The sequence below is a fragment of the Sapajus apella genome, unplaced genomic scaffold (genome assembly GCF_009761245.1).
Source record: "Sapajus apella isolate SASKATOON/1434 unplaced genomic scaffold, GSC_monkey_1.0 scaffold1, whole genome shotgun sequence".
NCBI lineage: Eukaryota > Metazoa > Chordata > Mammalia > Primates > Cebidae > Sapajus > Sapajus apella.
In genome coordinates this window covers 61,987,632-62,008,862 of record NW_022436941.1, presented here as the reverse complement: position 1 = coordinate 62,008,862, position 21,231 = coordinate 61,987,632, and the positions used below count along the sequence as shown (strand labels likewise).

The following is a 21,231-nucleotide window of genomic DNA, read 5'->3' as shown; positions in this document are numbered from 1 at the left end:
TGGAATTTTGAAGCCAAAGCACATGTCCTCTTCTGTACTGGGGAGGTGAATGCTGAGTATTGAGAAGCAGCCATGTGCTAGATTATTAAACTGCTGAAGTGGAAAGAAAGGCATCATTAAAAAAATAATCATATATGGCAAACCCGCTGAAGGGTCTACGTGAGAATAATGAATGTGGAAATACAACTAAAAACATGGCACTCAAAACTTAATCGGAAAAATATGCAGGACATCAAAACATCAGAGAGTATTAGGGGGCTGGCAAACTGCTTCTCCTGAGGTGTGTTTTATGAAGAGATACTGTCCCTGGCATAAGCAGTGTCTGCACTCTGACTGCACTCAGTTACTTTACCCTGAATTATGACCCATTAAAGCAGACACATGAATCACTGAACTGGATTACTGCAAATTATTTGCAGTGCATTTAGCTGTTACTTTTTCATAAAAGCAAGCTGCTGATGCCCTCTAAAAACTAGGATAAAAGACTTCTTCCATTTTTCCCCCATGCTGCTTATAGCCTCTAGTAATATTGGTCATTTATTTATTTATGTAAGGGAAAAACTTATTATAGTAGCTTTTATACCATAATAAGACTTCCTAAGTCAATTTTTGAAAGTACTACATTAACATATATTGAAATAATTTTAATAATAATTAAACCAAAATTGAAACGTTAACAAAATAGGTTTGTATTTTAAACTACAATTATTTTACTGAAAAAGCATAGTTTTAATGAGAAGGCTACCTTTGTACAATTTTGATTATAAGCCAAACAGAATTTGTAATACATAGGAAAAATAAACTGAGGAACAGTAAATCATTTACATTAGATTAGAACATTTTATACACATTAGATGCAGATTAAAAATAAAATCAAGTTAGGCAGAGCTAAAGACAATTCTAGAACAATAAGTCAAAGTAGAGGAACGGTGTGGTAAACTCTTTTACAATAATTGCTTAAGATAATTGATTCGATAGAAGGCAACCTTATTTCAGTAGCAGGGTATTTAAAAAGGATTAACCTAGTTTTATTAAAGTAGAATTATAAAAAATACAAGTGAAAATGTTAATAGAGCTATTATGAATTTGGGTACCAACAATTGCTACTCACTAATTGCTAGAACATGTTGGTTCAAGTACAGATAAGAACATTTCCATGATTCATTTCTTTAAAGACAATTAGCAAAATATTAGCCAAACGAGGAATACCATTCAAAACCAGCTTAAAAGAAAATGTGGTACACTAAACTGTGTAATTAACTTGCTGGAAAAACCCGGAAAATCCACTTAATCATTAATTTTCTCAAATGTGGAGTTAGAATTTACAACGTGGTTAACTCTATAGTCCATTTGAGTACTGAGATTTTAAATCTGCAACTAAAATAAAAGAAAGAGTCTCTTAATTGCAATGATTTTTTTTTTGAGCTAGCAGCATAATACATTTTGCTTTATTTCTTATCCCCAAAATTAATTTTTGGGAAATTAAACATTTTCAATATATTAACCAATTGGGAAAGTTAGATAGGGCATTTAAAGTAATGAAAATTATATAATTTAAAACTATTTACTGTATTATATTGTAAGAATGTATTATATTGTAAGCTTATAAATAAGTTTTATTAAAATGTATTTTCAAAAATCACATTATCTTGAAAAGATAAAAACATTTTTGTGTACAATGATGCATTACAAACATAAGCAGAATAATTATTCATCATACATGAATCAGTTTCTTCACTGCATTTATCTAGTAACAATGCACTGGTATTTCTCTGGAGAATACATTTTTATATGGTCTAAGTTTTTTTAAAAAATAAAATTGCAATCTTTTTCACAATTAAATTTTTGCAAGGAGTATTTATGAAATTGTTGACATTTTCAACTTACTCTTCTCTGTAGACCATATTTTTAATGGAGAAAATATCCTCTTTAGAGTATTTCTGGACAACCACATAATCTCAGGAAAAAATCTATTGAATGAAGAATACTCCCAATCCTTGCTTTTATGTTAAAAACTGTAACTATTTCAAACCCAAATATTTGACTTTTCCCCATTTAGTCAATGAGTTTTTTCAATATTGACAAAATTTTCAAATAATTATTTATCCTTTTAAAAATATTTCATCAACTTAGATACTACAAAACCAACCTTCTCAATTTCATTTCATTCTACACAATATAAATTTTCCACTGAAAGTCTTCACAATAGCTGAGATAGTGCAAATGACAACCTCTTGATTAAATCTTGAGCTCTCACCATTTAACCTGTTCAGTTCTTACCTTGCCTGTACAGGGATAACTTTCAAAGTCTTTCTAATAACTGCTGTCTGCTAAAATTTTTCAAAAGGTAAAGTTTTTTGGCATTTACTAGTGGCACTTTAAATAATCCAAACAATTTGTGAACCAAAACTTAACCAACATACAGAAGACTCAATTACAAATAAAAAAAAATTAAGCCAATATAAGACACTTAATTTACAAAGTTCTTCATAAACTCAAGTATCGAAAATTCTGTTGCTAATATGCATTAAAGACAGTGTGTATTGTTATGCTACAGAATGGTTTTTCAACATGAGTTTCATCATAAGGATTTTACAGTTTGGTCAAACTGTATATACTAATACAAGTTAATTTGACCACTATAGTTTTATTTCAAATGGCTGAATAAGCAGAGTTTGTTTGTATGCACCATGACCAATTCCCAAAACATTTCTCTTCCATAGTTTTCTTAATTTAATAAGAATATTGATTTTTACCCTGACAACACCCTTTCATCAAAAACAATTTTATCTTCAATGTTGAACTTTTAAATTTACAATAGCATTTATAATATTTTGACAGAATAAACTTCCAAAAGCTTTACTTTGTTCCCATTTACCACCCTTACCAAACAAATATACAAATACATTGAATGAAAAAAGTCTATTATTGGAATTAACTGATTTTTTATTTGAAACCAGCAGTGTTGGGCGTTTTTTCTACTAATGGAGCCAACACATTAACAGCTCTTGTTACACTTTTCATATGTGCACAAGAAAACATAGAATAAAAGTAAAAAACTAATTTTCAAAAAGTTATTTGATCTAAATGAGATCATGTTTCACATGGAATTATATAAACAACTTCTGCACCTGTATGTATTAAAATGTTGTCTTAAAGCATAATTTAAAAATAACTACTAGCTTTTTAAACGGATGTTGATTCTTTTGTAGCAGATTGTTGTGTCTTCTGGTTGTTGTGTGGTCAGTGAGATCACTACCACTCTCATGGCGGTTGGAAAGTGTCAATAAATATTTTGTGCATTTTAAGTGCTAAGTGGAAATTTACCACTTTGTTCTTTGTTAAACACACACTTCCATTTTAAAAAATTTATTGCTGATGATTTTATAACAAGATTTAAAAAAAGAATTGCCAAATAAGAAAATAAACTTTAGATTTACTCTATACAACAAATGACAAAACTACTATAGCAAGAGTGCTTTCACCACTCTTTAATGACCTACGGCATCCAGTCTTTATTTCCTGCACATATTTCACCTACAACCAACCGATAACTTCCCATGTTTGCATTTCATTCCACCAAGTGGCAGCCTGGAGCCTCATGCATCTTATAGGCCATGGCAACACTTGCTGGTATATTAAGTTGCTGACAAATGAAGCATTGTTAAATACTCATCTCTCTACCTCCAACAAAGCAAAAGAGAGCTATTCCCACCTGCTTTGTCAGAGTATACTTCATTTATCAGCACACACCCTGCATGCTTTCTAAAAGGAAGAAGTTAGTTATGTTACATCTAGAAAGGGCTGGAAAAAGATATAGTCCTTCAGATTTAAATGGCTCACATATTAAAATGAAATCTCTGTTCAATGCACTTGTGTCTTAACATGCCAGTAGATAAAATTACAGCAGAAGCTGGAAGACCTCAAAGCAAAGGCCTACAAATTAACTGTGCTATTTTAATGCAAATATTAGTGATATTACTTCATTAAAAATTTGGGACAAATCCTAAACTAGATGGCATGGAGTCAACAGGCATAAATTAGATCTGTCCAGAGAAACTGTTAGGAAGAAAACAGACAACATTTAAGTAAACAATCATGACATTTTAATATCACCAGAGGCTCAATCCAAAACCAGATGGGACATTAATTAAATAGTACTTTTAAATTTGTTTTATTCATACATTACACAAGATAAGCAAAGACAATATAATGTACTATCCTTAACAGAAATATTCAATATCATACACAGAGCTATTTATTAAATTTTGTTTTCAGACTAATTTTCCTGCTTAGATTTAAGGAACCATTATTGGTAACAACTAATGGCTAATGCTATCCAGATACTATTTACAGCAATTACATTTTCTTCAGATTGACTCTAAGTCATTGTGACACAGGAAAAATGAATTTGAGGAAATGTTACATATAAATTAAGAAAATCATTATTTAAAAGACTTCTCAAAATATTCTAAAAATAAACTGGTAAATATCTATTCAAACAATACCTTTCTTCTAATAGATTGTTAAGTCAGTACAAATAATGAAAAAGGTCTCTTAAAATATAGTCCTAATATATTTTACCATTAATACTATAGTTCTAATAATATCTTTACTATTAGATAAAAAGGACACAGAAGTCTGCATTTGGCATGGTAAAGATTTATATTGGTTCTACATTGTTATTTTTCAACAGAACGATACCGACAAATGTGTTTGGTAAATGAAGTAAACTCTACATAGAATTCTTATACCAGAGGCAAACCTAAGCAGTACCATTGTTCCATCTGATTAGTTTCTTAATTTCATGACTAAACAGAATTCTTTACGTGATTTGGATGGAATTTCTGAATTTAATAGTAACCACCTTTTTGTCAACTTGAAAAGTTTTCTATAAGGTCTTCCTTTCTATGTTATATTTACTTGAGTTTTTCAATGCCAAGAAAACATATCAAAGAAAGGATAGAGATGTCACTGCAGAGTGTCCAAGCCTCCTTTTGTTAAATCACATTAAGGAGGCTTTGATGGGAAGGAGATTTCTCCAAAGACCTGAATCACAGGACAAGAGAGAATCTGCTTTTAACATTAGGAGAAATTACTAAAACATCAGTGTGATTTACAAAATCTCTCACTAAGAATAAAAAAGAACTCAAGGAAGCACTTCCTTTTTTAATAGCAGAAAAGTAGAAACTTAACTGTCTCATAGACTGAAATAGTAATTATATCTATACATATCCATATTTCAAAAACATGATATTAAGCAAAAAAAGCTGCAAACTATATATAAAGTGGAATATTTATGTAAAATTTGAAAACTCACAAAATGATCGTACGTTGCTTATATTCATGTAACAAAAATATAAACATGGATGACTGAATGAAACACACCAACAAGGTGGCAGTGGTTACCAATGGGGAAGAAAGGAAGGTGTGAACAGGAGCTTGAAGTTCTAGTTCTATACATCTTACATTTAATAAATAAATAAAAGGCAAATGTGAATATCAACTTAATCTTAATGGTAGATATACACATATGTATTTACGCTATGATGTACTTTTCCATAGGTTTCATAATTTAAAATGTGCTAAGAAAAACATTAACTTAAGGCACTTATCACTACATTTAAAAGATGACACACTATTAGAGAAAGCTTTAAAAACAAAAGCATCTTTGATTTGTTAACTTTTAAATTGTTATTAATTAATTTCATTAAATCCTACCTTTCTTCCTCAAACTTCAGTAGACTGTTTCAATGAAATCATGCTAAATCTTTATACTGCCTAACGGCTCTAGATTGCAGCAACTTCAACTGGTTTCAAAGTCTTTCAACCTTTTTCCCATGTAAAAGTGAAATTACTCCTCTGTGAGAGTATTCTAAGAGTGTTTTCTGCTCTTGATATTTATTTCTAATCATTTTTTTCTTCACAAACTGAAAAAGGGGGGTAGGGGGGTAGATTTCAGCATCCTACTGAGAAAATCTCAGTAGGATAAACCCAAATGAGTGGGTTTTTCCTAATAAGAATACAGTTTTTCTCAGTAACTAGACTAGTTTCTTCACTGTAAATCATCATATTCCCTAAGAAGAACATAGCAGTTGCTCGATAGGGTTACAAAAGAAGGGTAACGAAAATGAACTAGGCACTATTATGTGCCAGGAAATCTAAGCATTTTACATGAACTGTTTCATGTTATCCTCATAATAACTTTGTGAGGTAGGTACAGTCAGTTCTACTCTAATGCTTGTTTTGAAAATGTGCATTTGTTCCAACTCAGTTAGCATATTAGCGAACAATTTGGGCATAACATGAATTTTGTGGTGATTTCTTCTGCAAGAAATACTAGGTGAAGGCATAAACAGAGCTAAACAGAGCTATGTAGGAATACATAAAACATACATACCTCAAACATGTATTTCAGAGATTAACATCTACATGTGTTATGTGCCATACTCACGCTCATTAGGAGGTACAACTTTCCATCCAACTTCAGATTAATCCTCTATCACTTAACAAGTACAACATTTCTTCCATAAGCAAACCTCAAGTCTTTTTCAATATAAAGAGCAGTATCACTGTAGTATTTATTGTTAACCATTTAACATGTGTAAAATTGTGCTCCTTTAGGTTCCTTTTTTAAAAAATATGTCACAAACATAGTTTTTGAGTGTTGTGACTCTAACTCCATTTTTTCCAATAATTCCTATGGTTTTTATTGTTGATTTTGTATTGCAAAATAATTTTAGAAGCATATATGTTGCATTATAGCAAAATTGACTATATTATAATAATTCCCATTTTATAGATGAGGAAATGAAATCTCGTATAGGTTACATGATTTGTCCAAAATCATGTAGTAAGTGGCACAACATGATTTGATGCCAGTCTAAGTTTAGAACCTACATTCTCTATCACTACCTGTCTCCCAGTAATTGATATCAAATAGTTCTATGCATACATAATTTTAATTAACTGCTTTCCCAATACAAACTCTCATCTGAAAGAGCCCAGAGTTAGAACTAATTTCAGCTTATAGAAACTCATCTAAGGCGTCTTAAACATAATGTAACATAAAATTATTAAAAAACAGAACATTTAATACTCAAACTAGACAAGATGTTAATTTTTCAGATACTGGTTTTTTTTCAGTTCTAGAACTTCCACCTGATTCTTTTTTACAGTTTCTATTTCTCTGCTGATATTTACCTTTTCTTTCATTCATTTTCCTTTATGTCACTAGCCATATGTGTAATATTTACTTTGAAATGTTTGCCTGCAAATTCCAACACCTAGGTTGGTTTCTGCTGATTTTTTTTCTTGAAAATTCATCAATTTTCCATTTTCCTGGTATTCTTCTTTCTTATTGTGATTAAATAAACATAAACTTTTACCATTTTAACCATTTCTCAGTGTATAGGTTAGTGGCATTAAGTATACTTACATTTACCATATTATGCCACCACTACTACCATCTATCTGTAGCATTTTTTATCTTCCCAAATAGAAACTCTATATTCATTAAATACTAACTCCCCATCCTGGTTCTTCTTATATTGAGTAATTCTGGATATATGAGATATATTTGGACATTATGAATGCTATATATTTTAGAGACTCTGGACATTGTTATACTCTTTGAATAAGTACAGGATTTTTATTTGTTTTGGCAGGTAATTAACTTGGTTGGGGTTCAAAGTACAAACTCTGTGTCTTGGGTACACCTCAAATTTCAGTTTGGTTCTTTAATTCTTAGCTGTGCTGCTCTGAATCCACCCTGCACAAATGCGGTTCAGAAGCCAGCCAAAAGCTTAGGCACAGTTATTCCCAGATTTTTCTACTATTTTTCCCTAACTTTCCAATGTCTGTAGCTTTCCTGAACCCTATTCTCTACTTCCTCAAGGCAGAAGGACTTTGAATTTCCATTTGGAGGTCTAGCCTAAAGTGTTCTTTTGTTCTTTGTTCTACATTTGGCACGAGTGCACAGTGCCAAATGTAGCCTGTCCTCAGGATAAAAGCCATAAAAACAGGGAAAATAACTGTGTGCCATTCCTTCTTCTACGCAGAATTCTCCTCCAGATTCTCTTGCTTTTCTTTTCTATTCTGTGCCTTCAGAAAGCTGTTTGTTCCTTATATTTTTCTGGAGTTCACAGCTGTTTTCTATGGTAGGGTCAGTCTAAGACCTACTAAAAGCATACTGTTAACTAATTTTTAAATTATATTTTATATCAGTTCAAAAATATTCTAAGGTAGTTAAGTTTATTATTTGATTTTTCTTCAGCACACAAATACAATATGCTAAATCTTATAAAAGTCAATTTAGACATTCTCTGAAACTAAATAATTCAATAAAAATTACAGAAATGTTCACTGAGGTATTTAGGCCACTGGGAATTCAGGTCTACAAATAAATATCAGGACTTCATGGCAAACCAGCTCCTCAACAGTGTAGCCAAGTCTCCCTACCTTAGTTTTAAAGATGACTAAAACAAATAAGTATAGAAAACAATTTTTAATATTTCAATCAAAACAATTATTTTAGTCTGTCTTATATCCAATAGATTATACAATTTAAAAAAATTCTATCAAGTTGATGGTGTTTAAAACCATTCTTTAAAACTAATTTTCAAGCTGGGTGTAGTAGCTCACACTTGTAATCCTAGCACTTTGGGAGGCCGAGGCAGGTGGATCACTTGAGGTCAGGAGTTCGAGATCAGTGTAGCCAACATGGTGAAACCCTATCTCTACTAAAAATACAGAATTAGCCAGGCATGGTGGCGCATGCCTGTCATCCCAGCTACTGAAGAGGCTGAGGCATGAGAATTGCTTGAACCTAGGAGGAAGATGTTGTAGTGAGCCAAGATCACGCCACTGAACTTCAGACTGGGTGACAGAGAGAAATTTTGTCTCAAGAAATAAAAGAACACTTTAGAAACTGAACTCCAAAACTTCCATTACTAATACAGTTCAAGAAAAAAAAAAAAAAAACTGAGTGCAAACTAGTTGTCTTCAAATTCACTGGATAAAAAGAAATGAAACATGTTCTACAATATCTAAATAAACAGTACTACATTCCATTATTGGTTATTCACAGCTACAAAGAAAAGGGCCAAAGAAAGAAGCTTTACTTCATTTGATTAAGTCTTGATTGACATTTGATTTTGGTATTACTTTACAATAACCCATAAGCTAGATATATTTAGAGTACCCAAACCAGATAGAAAAAAATCATAACAGTCTAGATAGTATACTGACATTTGCCATACCACAGGGATTTAGTGAACACCATGGAGTTTCAGGCTAAAACTCCCTCTATTTTATCAAGAAACATGAAACTCAGCCGCAAACATAGGTCTTTCCTTACTCAGGTTTTATAAAGTATCTCAATATATGAAGAAATCTACAGACACTTGGAAAGGATTAACTGATTCCTTATAAAGATGACTTAAAATGTAAAGATAAAATTCAAATCATGGAAATATGCTCCAGTATTTTCAATTATCTGGTTACAAATCTTATACATGAATCAGCAAAAGCTAATATAACTCATATCATGATTAGGGATGAAGATAATCCCAAAGCATATAGAAATGAATTTGGAGAATCAACCTGAGGATTCTGAAAGTAAGCAAACATTAGCTTACTAGAAAATAAGTGTGGCCTGTGGGGAGGCAGAAAAGGTAGACAGAGAGGGAGACACACATAGAGAGATACACAGCAAATCCAAAAGGAGAGAAACAAACAGGGATGGAAGAGAAAGGAGAGAATGACAGACACTGGACTGCAGTACGGGGTGGAGCAGTGAAAGGATGAAGGGTGTCAGAGAGATATCTAGAAAAGAAAGTTTTGGGGGAAGGGGACAAATACAAAGACAGAGGGGATGTGGAGGAAAAACAAAATCACCAAGGCAAAAGTAAGAGTCAGAGAAAAAGCGAAAATAACAGAAAAACAGATAGGTCACAGAGCATAAAGCCTCCCAAGAAGCGTAGCTGCAAATGGGCAAGAATCTTTTTCCAACTGTATTAAACAGGTAAGTCCACTCACAGAGAATAGCAATTCAGATATAGGAAAAGTCCTTATTTCATACACAGAAGCAAAAATGATTCCTCTTATTAACAGGTCCTCAAAAGTTCAAAGGACTAAAAAAAAAAAAAAAAAAAAAATTCTAAACTGAGAATCTGGTAAATTACACTACTAAAACTAGTTTCTGGCACTTTGGGAGGTAGAGGCGGGCAGAACACAAGGTCAGGAGTTTGAGGCCAACTTGGTGAGACCAACAAGATGAAACCTCATCTCTACTAAAATTACAAAAATTAGCTGGGTATGGTGGCAGGTGCCTATAATCCCAGCTGCTCGGGAGGCTGAGGCAGGAGAATCACTTGAACCCGAAAGGCAGAGGTGGCAGGGAGCCGAGACTGTCATTGTACTCCAGCCTGGGCGACAGGGCAAGACTCTGTCTCAAAAACAAAAAAAAAAGGGTGATTTTCTTTTCCTCTGCAGGACAAGGTTCATACTACTTAGCAGAGCATACAAGCCACTCCCTGTGTTCAAACTGCAAAATCTCTTAATCCATTTGGGCTACTGTTAGAAAATACCATAAACTGGGAAGCCTATTAATAATAGATTTCATAATAGAAATCTATTTCTCACAGTTCTGGAGGCTGGGAAATCCAAGATCAAGGTACCCACAGTCTGGTGTCTAATGAGCACCCATTTTCGAATTCATAGATGGCACCTTCTCGCTGTGTCCTCACATGGCAGAAGTGGCAAGCTAGCTCTCAGGGATCTCCTTTTCTAAGACCATAAAGTTCATTTATAAGGCCTCCACCTCATGATCTAATCACCTCCCAAAGGCCCTACCTCCTAATACCAACACATGAGGGATCAGGTTTTACCATATGAACTTTGGGGGACATAAACATTCAGACCATAGCACCTACCATTCTGGACTCATCTTTAAATTTTCCAGAAACACTACACTATTTCGCGACTTTGACCCTGTGCTTTCCTCTTTCTGTACAGTAAACTACTACTTACAAGCCCTTAGTCAAGACTCTCATACTTCATAAAATTTTCTGACTTCTCGTCTATTTCAGACTTTCAATAATTCCTCTAGAATTCCACTGTATCTCAATACTTCTGCTACAGCATTACCACACAGTTTCATTTTTTAATGTTTTCTCTCCTACAAGACTAGAATGTCATCTCTTTGCACTAGTGCCATCTAACAGAACCTGAAACAAACAGGCACCTAGGAATTGTTGAGTGGTCAGACTAATGAAGGTACAGACCTCAGCTGTTTGATCAGAGTGAAGAGGAAAGTATGTATTAGATAGGTTGACTAACGTTTGCCTCTCACCTGTTTGGAGTTGGTTAAATACAATTTTGCTCCCAGATTTAATATCTGCAGTTTTACCAGATCATCTTCACTGGTGAAGCTTTTAGCCATCTTCCTCAAAACATCAGGGGCAATTTTGGGAACTCGTTCACAGTTTTCTCCAATTAGCCAAAGAATACTTGCTCTGGCAACAGGAACCTAATATGAGAAGCAGATTACATAGTTAAAAGTAAGTTAATCATACTCCAATATTAACATGGAAAAGGGTTTAACTGTTACAAAAGTTTTACACCTATTAATTCATTTAATGTATATCTAGGAATTGTTCCTGTATTTATGGATTTCTTCAGTTACCAAAAAATAAACATATAGGAAATTTCATTAAAATTGATTTCTAAGAGAATATCTTAGAAAAGATTCACAGAGCAAAAACCAGTGGTCTAGAGTCTAGACAGAGATGAACAAATTCTGGAAGCAAGTCTGGCTGACCATGCCCATTTGTTTCTCCATTATCTGTTGCTGCTTTTGTGCTATAACGGCAGAAATAGTCACAATGAAGACCCTAAGGTCCCCAAAGCCAAAAATATTGAATGCCTACCAATTTACAGAAATGGTTTGCTAATTCCTGCTCTAGAGCAGCAGTTCCCAAACCTCAATGCTCATAAAAATCATCCAGGGTTCTTACTAAAAAGACAGTTTTCTGGGATCAGCTCCAAAATAGTATTTCTGTGGTGGGGCCCAGAAATCTATGATTTAAAAAACACCATAGATGATTCCTGAGACAGGTGGTTCACAGAGTCCATTTGAGAATCTGTGGATGATACAGAAAAAGAAATGGATCCATATTATGATTCCAAATCAAAACTGTTTTTGCTCTTTATGTATTAGCATCTGCAACGCTGGAAATATATTAAAGTTATAAGATGATCAAGGTTTGTTTATAAAATCATGAATCCTGGTCTATTATTTGGTCAGCAAAAGATATAGGGATAAATTTGTCCAATATTGCATTTTGGCATTATATTTTTAAATAATGTACATTTCAATATAATTTATCTTCTTAAAAGTCACTGCTTTGTGACAAATTGGAAACCTTCCATCAGTACCATTAAGACCAACAATTTAGAGTATGCAAATTAGTTTTATTACTATTTGCTTATTTGTATCCTCCCCTATTCCAAAAGGAATTTGAGAGGATGTGTAAATTAATTTCAGTGAACATTTTCACCTCGCACAGAAAATTTGTTTTTTATAGTAAGTGAAAAGGCTGACAGCTATCATTAAAAGGTGGCATAATGAGGAAAGATAATGCTTTTTTATAAAGTCCTTTTACAATTTCTCAAAGTCCTACTATTTTCTGTATAGTTTCACGGCTATACATAGTATGCTTGTTAAAGAAAAAAATAAGAATAGGGACCTTTCCATAGCTAAAATTTTATCATAATTTCTACCATTGCAAAATCTTTCAAAACACTCATGTGATGAAATTATATTAAGATATAATATTGAGTCCTTCATTAGAATCAGAACGAGGTGATCAAAAAAGCCTTTAAATATAAAAGATATACATTTAAAAATATTATAACAGCACATCTTTAAATTATTATTTAGCATAAGTTTAGTAAGACAGAAGAAATCCATAAACTTATGCAATTAAAAAAAGGTCTAAGTGCTGTGACAAATCTATTCATGCAGTGTGATAAAACCAATACCCTTACTATATACTGATTTCTGGAAAGAAAAGAGGTTATTTCTAATGTTCCAAAGGTTACACTGCATTAAGACCTTACTCCAATCAATTATTTTAAATTGGGCTAAAAAATAGTAATTGAGTGGTACATTAAATTTTCCGGTATAGAGCAATTCAAGTTGCCTGCCATAATGAAAGGTAGTTCTAAATAAGAATATATGTGCAACTTTGGATTTCAGTTATGCTAGATTTATTTTTCTTAAATATTTTATTATATATTTCTAGTATAAAAATTCGAATTCTATGATATAGCATAATCTATTACACCATTTTAAGTACTTTTCTTCTGGCAACACTCTTGCAATTAAAAAGACAATTCCAAAAAGAAGTAATGTTTAAAGAGATTGTTTATATTCATGAATATACTAAAATTAAAATTAAAATATTGGAATATTGTAAACATTCATAATACACGCATTTAAAATACAACTCTTTGAAAAAAAAATCAATAAATCATAATGCTCACAACAAAAAACTCAAAGTGGTGGTGAGAATAAGATATGTAGTTTTCCAGAACTGAGCTAATAAAATCCCAAAGTAAACATTTTTAAAACTTTGAAAACGTCACCACAAGAAATAATATCAATATAAATATAATAATACCAAACTTTTGGTGATGGCATTTTATTACAAAGCTTAGAAACTGACAAAGACAACATTTTTGAGCAGGTGGCTGGGAAGAGAATACTAAGATTTTGGATTAAAGCTTTCCCTTTCTCTTCCCATTAAGCAACAGAACTCTCATTTACACAGCATTGATACCATGAATTTATGGCCACTACTTTCAAAAATATGAAGCAACTGAAAAAAATGTAGCCAAGAAAATTAGTCACTTTTTAGAGGCCAGGCACGCCAGGTTCACGCCTATAATCCCAGCACTTTGGAGGCTGAGACAGGTGGATCACGTGAGGTCAGGAGTTTGAGACCTGCCTGGCCAACATGGCGAAACCCTGTCTCTACTAAAGATACAAAATTAGGGTGGCATGGTGGTACGTGCCTGCAATTCCAGCTACTTGGGACGCTAAGGTATGAGAATTGCCTGAACCCAGGAGCTGGAGGTTGCAGTGAGCCAAGATCACACCATTGCACTCCAGCCCAGGCAACAGTGTGAGACTCCGTCTCAAAAAAAGAAAAGAAAATTAGTCACCTTTTGTTCTTCATGGTCTTTTCAACCACAAAATAAATAGGAACACTGAAATAAAACCAAATAATACACACACAGAGACACAGGCACAGACACACACACAGAGTCATACGTATAATACTTTCATTATGAAGCTCTGCTTTTCAATATTCTCAAAGACAAACTGGATTGTAAATGACTTTGCCTGATTCTTTATTCTAAATGCCCTGAGAAAGTGATTAAATGCACTTTTCAAACCTTGTACTAGAAGGCAGTTTCCACTGCCACCACAACCCATTAATTTGCCTGCAAAAACAAATAATGATTCCTAGTCCACCATAGCAGTTATAGAAAGACATCTAGAAAGATTTTACAGATCACTCTGCAAGCAGTTCAATTTAAAAGCTATTGTGTTTCAACACCAGCCCACTGCACAGTGCAACAGTCTAAAGTAAACCCTACAAAAACATCAATTTCATTTATTTAAATTTGTCAAAGGCAAAATCAGTAGACATCTAAGCAAACTGCATACCAACAGCAAATCAGATCTTATACTCTGTATCTAAACTCAATATGCATTAAAACCTAAGCCTGAATTACAATGGGATGTCAGAGAAAGGGTGGGTAACTTGTGAAATGGCAGGCATCCTATGAGGCATCTGGGCAAGCAGGATACAAAGTGCCATTTCAATATTACTCAGTAGTCTTCACAGAATAACATTTTTCAGTTGTTCTTCTAAGATATGAAATCCCATCTGTTCCATTAAACATTATGTGAAATCCTGTTAGAGTGATCCACAGGTAGCACGTTTTTTTTTTTTTTTTTTTTTTTTTTTTGAGACAGGGTCTCGCTCTGTCATCCAGGCTGGAGTGTAGTGGTGCAATCATGACTCACTACAACCTTAAACTCCTGGGCTCAAGCAATCCTCCTGCCTCAGCCTCCCAAAGTGCTGGCATTACAGGCGTGAGTCACCATGCCCAGCTGATAGTATGCATTTTATTCTAGAAGAACTCCAAAACCAGTATTTACCACAAATGAAGGATACTCCAAAGGACAGAATACTCACAATCAGAACATGTAAGTCGAATGCACTACAGACATAAGTCTATTTGATTTGATGGAATTCAAAATATAAAATACACTTAAACTTTAGTTTTTATATTTTCAACTTAGCCACTTATAACCAATGAAAACAAAGCCTTGAATATGATAAAATCTGTTATCTTTTTAAAACAAATTGCAGAGCTAGTATCTATTGAGCTCTTACGATGTGCCATGCACTGTTTTTGAGAGCTTTACGTATTTTCTCAGTCATTCATCACCAAAGCCCTATGAAGTATGCTCTACTATGATCTGCACTTGATACATAAGGAAACTAGGGTAACAAAGGGGTTAAGAAACTTGCCCACATCTCACAGCTAGTTAGTGGTGGAACTAGGATCAGAACTCCAAATCTGAATCCAAAATTCACACTGGATCACTGGGTAGCAACAAAATGAGTGGGGTAAACTAGGAAGAATACTGGCCAGCAAGCTATTAAGACCTGTTCTGATCCCAGACTGATGGTGTTTATCAAGGAGGCAAGTAACTTCACCTCATTGAGGTCACATTTACTTATTAATCAGATGAAGGATTATGCCTTCATCCTGTTTGTCTGCCACATTGTTGCAATGGCTTCCCTAGTGCCTCCTGCCATTTTCCCAAGAGCCAGATTTTCAGAACAGATCTAAGCCATCCTCTTGCCTGTTCCCAAGTCCATGTATAGTGGGACATTTTCCCACTTCTTTCACCTCTTCTTTTAAGGATAGGTAATGTGGCAAGGTGGGAAGAGGTCTTGCTATCACTTCTGTTCTCTCTCCTTCCAGAGGAAAGACAGACCCTGGATTCTTCTCTAATAGAGTGGCTCAGGCACTGAAGGAAAAAGTATGCTCAATACTGACCCCTTGTCCTTAGACACTGGACAGATTGGCTTTTCCTAAGATGCTGTGTTTTAGAATAACACTCCAGCATTTAAGGGTAAAATAGGTAGAGATTCAGGAGGATAGAGGTCTCATTTAAGGCTCTTATTTTAAGACTCACATTTTAGATTCACGTGCTCACACTTACAAGTTATCAGGACTTGGTCAGATTAATAAAACACTGCTTTTATTTCCACATGGCCATTGTTCTTGTATGAATAGCTCTCCTGACGATTTGGAACAGAGAGATTCTGGGGATCCGATCATTCTTCTTTCCTGACTTTGAAGTTATGTCTGCTACATCCCTTACCACCTTCTCCTGGGGTAGCTTGTGGCTGATCATTTTGAGGGTTCTGCACAACAAGATGTTTTGATTCTTGCTTCCTTGTCCCACTTCAAGCACTTCAGCTTCCTCAGATAGGTTAGATGAGCAATAACAACTAATTATCAGCTTTTCATTCTCCTAAAGTTCAAATGTGTACTCAGAATTCCATGGAGCTTTCTTGTAATTATTTTAATTTCTTTTATTATCATATTCTAGATTTGTCTATTTTTACCTCCTCTCTCTGCTTCATCATAATTAGAAGGGAATTTTCTGCTTTATTTTCTTTCCAAAAGACCAGGTTTAACACATACTTTTCAATTTATATATATTTTTTGTATTCCATTTTACAAAATTAACATTGATCCCTATGTTTTGTCTCGTCATTCTTTCTCAAATTTCTTAGGAAAGACCAAGTTCTTTTATTTTTTATTCCTATGCTTTAAAATGGTGACCTTTATAACTTTAGCCATGTCCCACACAATTTGAAACAAAACATTTTATTTCCTGGGTTTCAGAAAAAAGCTTGCATTTCTTCCTTAAACACATTCTTTAATCTGAAGGTACATTTCCTACTTTACAATTGGTCTGATACCCTTTTAAATTATTTAAGTCTAATTTTATTGCTTAAGCTCAAAGAATGCAAAATCTTTAAGTTTTCTTTATGCTAAATATATTCTTGATTTTCTGAAAATATTCAATGGATATATTCCTAAAGGTGGGTATTATCTGTTCAAGAGATATAAGGTTTTAGCTATAATTACTAAATAAGTTTTTGATTACTTAATTTTCTTACAACTGTCTACTAGGAATATCTAATATGAGGGCAACACATTACAGTCACTAATTGTAACTATTTTATCAATTTCTCCTCGAATTTTCAATAGATTTTTCCTTTACATATTTATTTGGTTGCCATAATTTTTGTGCAAATAGGTTTGTACTTACTACTTTCTTTACAAGTACCCTTTTTTCATTTTACAATGTTCCTTTTTATCTTGTTAAATGCTTTTAATTAACTGTAAATCTCACTTTCTTGTTCATATTTGCTTAATATCTCTTTCCTTACCTTCTTATTTTCAACCTCTATCACTTGATTAAGGTGCTTTAATTATAAATGGCCTGTAGCTAGTTTTTGTTTTTCATTCTAATTTGTAAGTCTGTCTTTTAATGAGAAAGTTTAGTCCATTCATATTCAGGATGACAAATATTTATTTCTTCCATCTTTATTAATTTTTAATGTTTATTATTTATTTTACATTTGTTTTCTTTCTTTCCTCTTATATGTTTTCTGGCTTCATAAAGCTGCTATTCGTTCCTTATTTTCCTTTATGAATAATGAAGTCTCACCATATTTTTGTATCTGTTAATGGTTATCTTCTGAGAAAAACAAAAGCTGAAAAAATAAGCTTTGCTATATACAGCTGTAAGACCTATTTATTTGCCTTGTAGTCCAGCAACTGTTGAGAAAGCTGATGCATCAGCCAGGTGCGGTGGCTTACCCCTGTAATCCCAGGACTTTGGGAGGCTGAGGTAGGCAGACCACCTGAGACCAGCGTGGTCAACAAGGCGAAACCTCGTTTCTACTAAAAACACACAAATTATCCGGGCATGGTGGTGCACACCTGTAGTCCCAGCTACTCAGGAGGCTGAGGCAGGAGAATCACTTGAACTTGGGAGGTAAAGGTTGCAGTGAGCCGAGATTGTGCCACTGCACTCCAGCCTGAGTGACAGAGCAAGAGGCCATTTAAAAAAAAAAAAAAAAAAAGTTGACACATCAAAAATATTTTCTATAACCCCAGATAGGGATATACTGAAATAGAAGAAAGTTTTCTTCCAAGAAAGCCTAAGGTTTGCCAGATCCAGGCCTCATACCCTGTTACAGGTTTTATACACAGCAGCTGCACTCTTCTGAAATCCTAGTACTTATAATTGCCTCTTCCTTTCTAAACAGGACCAGAACAAGTTGACTAGCACAAGTTTTAACTAAATTTTGCACAAGAAGTCGGGGGATACAGAACTCCGCATTCCTATTTCCTTCTCATAATCAGACACATACTTCTCTACCATTACTTGTAAACAAGGTATTAACTATTTCCCCCACTAATCCCATTGCTTTCACCTCAAGATAATTATTTTTATCTTACCACTTTTTAACACAAGATGAGAATATCATAATAATTCCACTTCCCTCCACGCTCTTCCTCCTATAAAACCTGCGAAATCCTTTTATTCTGACCTCCATTTCATCTCATTCCTCAGTTTTCCTGGCTATTCAATGTTTTTAGTTCTAGGTTATTAAAATTTTCTTTATATTATGTCCCCTTCTTTATCAAGAGTTCAAATTTCGCACTTTGGTTAGACATTTCTAGTCTACTGCTATGCATTTATTAGGTCAGTGCAAAAGTAACTGCAGTTTTTACCACTTTTGCACCAACCTAATCATTGTGTATAAATATATATAGTCATGTATATATCTCTCTTCTTTGTCTTCTTCCATCTAGAGTTCTCTCTTCTTGTCTTTTTCCACCTAGAGTTCTCTGTGCTAGTTCATTAGTTATTGGCTAGACAAGTGGTTCTTCCTGGGAGCTTCTGTAGGAGGTAACTAAATATGAGCAGGGGTATTTATAGTCGTTAAATGACTAAAGACATGACTGAATTTTGATGTTTGGTAGATAGGAATACTAGATGTCCATTTCAGTGGCCTTGAGAAAAAAAGCTTACTCTCTCATTTCCCATCAAAATATGTCAAACATCTGTTCCACATTGGGGTAGACACTGACCATGTCACTCTGATTCCCAATTCTTCAATGATTTGGGGAAAGCAAAAGGAAATAATAAAAAAATTTTGGCTCGGTCACTGATTAGGTATGTGAACCAAATACAGAAAAGGTACAGGTGACTCTGTAGACTAATACAATTAACTATTTGTCAAATAAAAATAAAGTGAAATTTTTAAAAAGACAGATTATAAATGGAAGTGAGATACAGCATAATGCACTAGTTAAGAAAGCAGACCTGCTAGCTATGTGACTTTGGGCAACTTATTCTTTGTGCCTCAGGTTTCTTAAATATAAAATAGGAATATTAAGAGAACTTTCCTCGAAGTGTTGCTATTAAAAATTAATAATTTATATCTTTAAGGTACTCAGAATATTGCCTGGAAAATGATATGCCCTATTGAAGTTACTTTCAATAAGTAAAATATGAAAGAGGTAATAAGAAAGCTTACAAAATTAAAATCTTATCATAGTCTGTCTTCTTCCAAAACATTGAATATGCCATTAATAACAGCTTACACTGAGCACTGTTTAAGTGCTTCACATGCATTGACTCATTTATTCCACCGAATAGAGCTCTAAGGTTCTAAGTACTATGATCCCCATTGCACAGATGGGGAAACTAGAGCACAGAGAAGTCAAGTAACTTCCTTAAGTTCATAAAGCTAGTAAAAGGTACAGACGATATGTGAATCCAAGTCATCTGGTTTTCAAATTACTCTCTTAGCCCCTACATCTCTCATAAACAATTTCAATGAGAAGCCCCGCATTGATTATTAGAATCAACAGTGAGAACAAATATGAATACAAAGTAACTCTCTGCTGAGAGGTGGGGTGGAAGCTCAGATGCTAAATTACTTCTGTAAGCCTACTATTTTGTTATTTTTAGCTTTAAGATAAATGTGTAACTTCCCTGCAAGCTTTACTAACACCTTAAGAGAAAGAAATTTTGCCACCAGAGATATTTAAAATTGGTCTTGACTAGTAGGCTCTAAATCTTGTGATCTGTTACCTTTGACTACACAAATATGATCCCTCTGAAGAGACTCAGAATATAAATTAAGCCATCTTCAAAGAAGGAAATAATATACTCCTCCCTAAACTACAAATGCATTTATTATAGAACATAAGTTGACAAAACATTAACCAGCACTCAACGAAAAGGCATAGTAAAAGGCAAACACAATGGAGAAGAAATAATGGAAGAAGAGAAAATTTACAGAAGCCATGAGAAGAGACTATTTCAAAAAGGAAGAAGTAGTTCATGTAGTCCAATGCTAAGGAAAGATCAAGCGAGATATGGACAGACAAGTACCCACTGGATTTAGTAAGAAGGAGATAGCAACATTGGGAAAGACATAGTTAATGAAATGCTGGAGAGCCAAAATCCAGCTGTGATGGGATGAGGAGGGAGCTTGAGTCAAAGGAATAAAATTTGTTGCAGATAGTTCTTTCAAAAACTTTGGTTCTAAAGGGAAGAAGAGCATAAAGTAAGAGAGAATGACTTAATAGCACTACTATGTGCCAGCCAGTGTCCTAAGGGCATAACTAAGCTAACACCTATAATAATACTATAATGTAGGTCCTTTTACAATCACCATTTGACACATGACAAGTGAGGCATAGACACTTTAACATAAGGACATACAGCTGATAAGTGATGGAGTTGGAACTAATAATATTTATTGGGTTTTTTTTTTTTAAAAAAAAACATAATTTCAGACTTACAAGAAGAGTAAAAAAAATTCTGGATACACTGCACCTAGATTCCCCAAATGTTAACATTTTACTACATTTGTGTTAGCTATCTCTCTAGGTAAACACATAGATTTGATTTTATTTTTTTGAGAAGGAGTCTTGCTCTGTTACCCAGACTAGAGTGCAGTGGTGTGGTCTCACCTCACTGTAGCCTCCACCTCCCAGGTTCCAGCGATTCTCCTGCCTCAGCCTCCTGAGTAGCTGGGA

The 21,231-nt window shown here is 33.9% G+C and overlaps 1 protein-coding gene and 2 long non-coding RNA genes across 9 annotated transcripts in view; all 3 read right to left on the bottom strand.

Moving 5' to 3' along the window:
• AP3B1 (adaptor related protein complex 3 subunit beta 1) overlaps window positions 1-21,231 on the bottom strand; it is a 269,274-nt gene that overhangs the window by 111,812 nt on the left and 136,231 nt on the right. For all 7 annotated transcript variants that reach the window (XR_004268935.1, XM_032277581.1, XM_032277584.1 and 4 more), the window contains exon 15: window positions 11,354-11,530. Coding sequence is in view for 6 of the 7 variants with exons in the window: in XM_032277581.1 (XP_032133472.1) it covers window positions 11,354-11,530 (177 nt within the window). In the remaining variant the exon portion in view is untranslated. The remainder of the gene's footprint in view (window positions 1-11,353; window positions 11,531-21,231) is intronic.
• LOC116551454 lies at window positions 49-8,723 on the bottom strand. The gene is made up of 2 exons (XR_004268943.1): window positions 7,972-8,723; window positions 49-7,933 (listed from the first exon to the last, which is right to left on the bottom strand). It is a non-coding gene; the product is annotated as an uncharacterized LOC116551454 (long non-coding RNA).
• LOC116551449 lies at window positions 18,967-21,200 on the bottom strand. Its single transcript, XR_004268939.1, has 2 exons — window positions 19,172-21,200; window positions 18,967-19,128 (listed from the first exon to the last, which is right to left on the bottom strand). It is a non-coding gene; the product is annotated as an uncharacterized LOC116551449 (long non-coding RNA).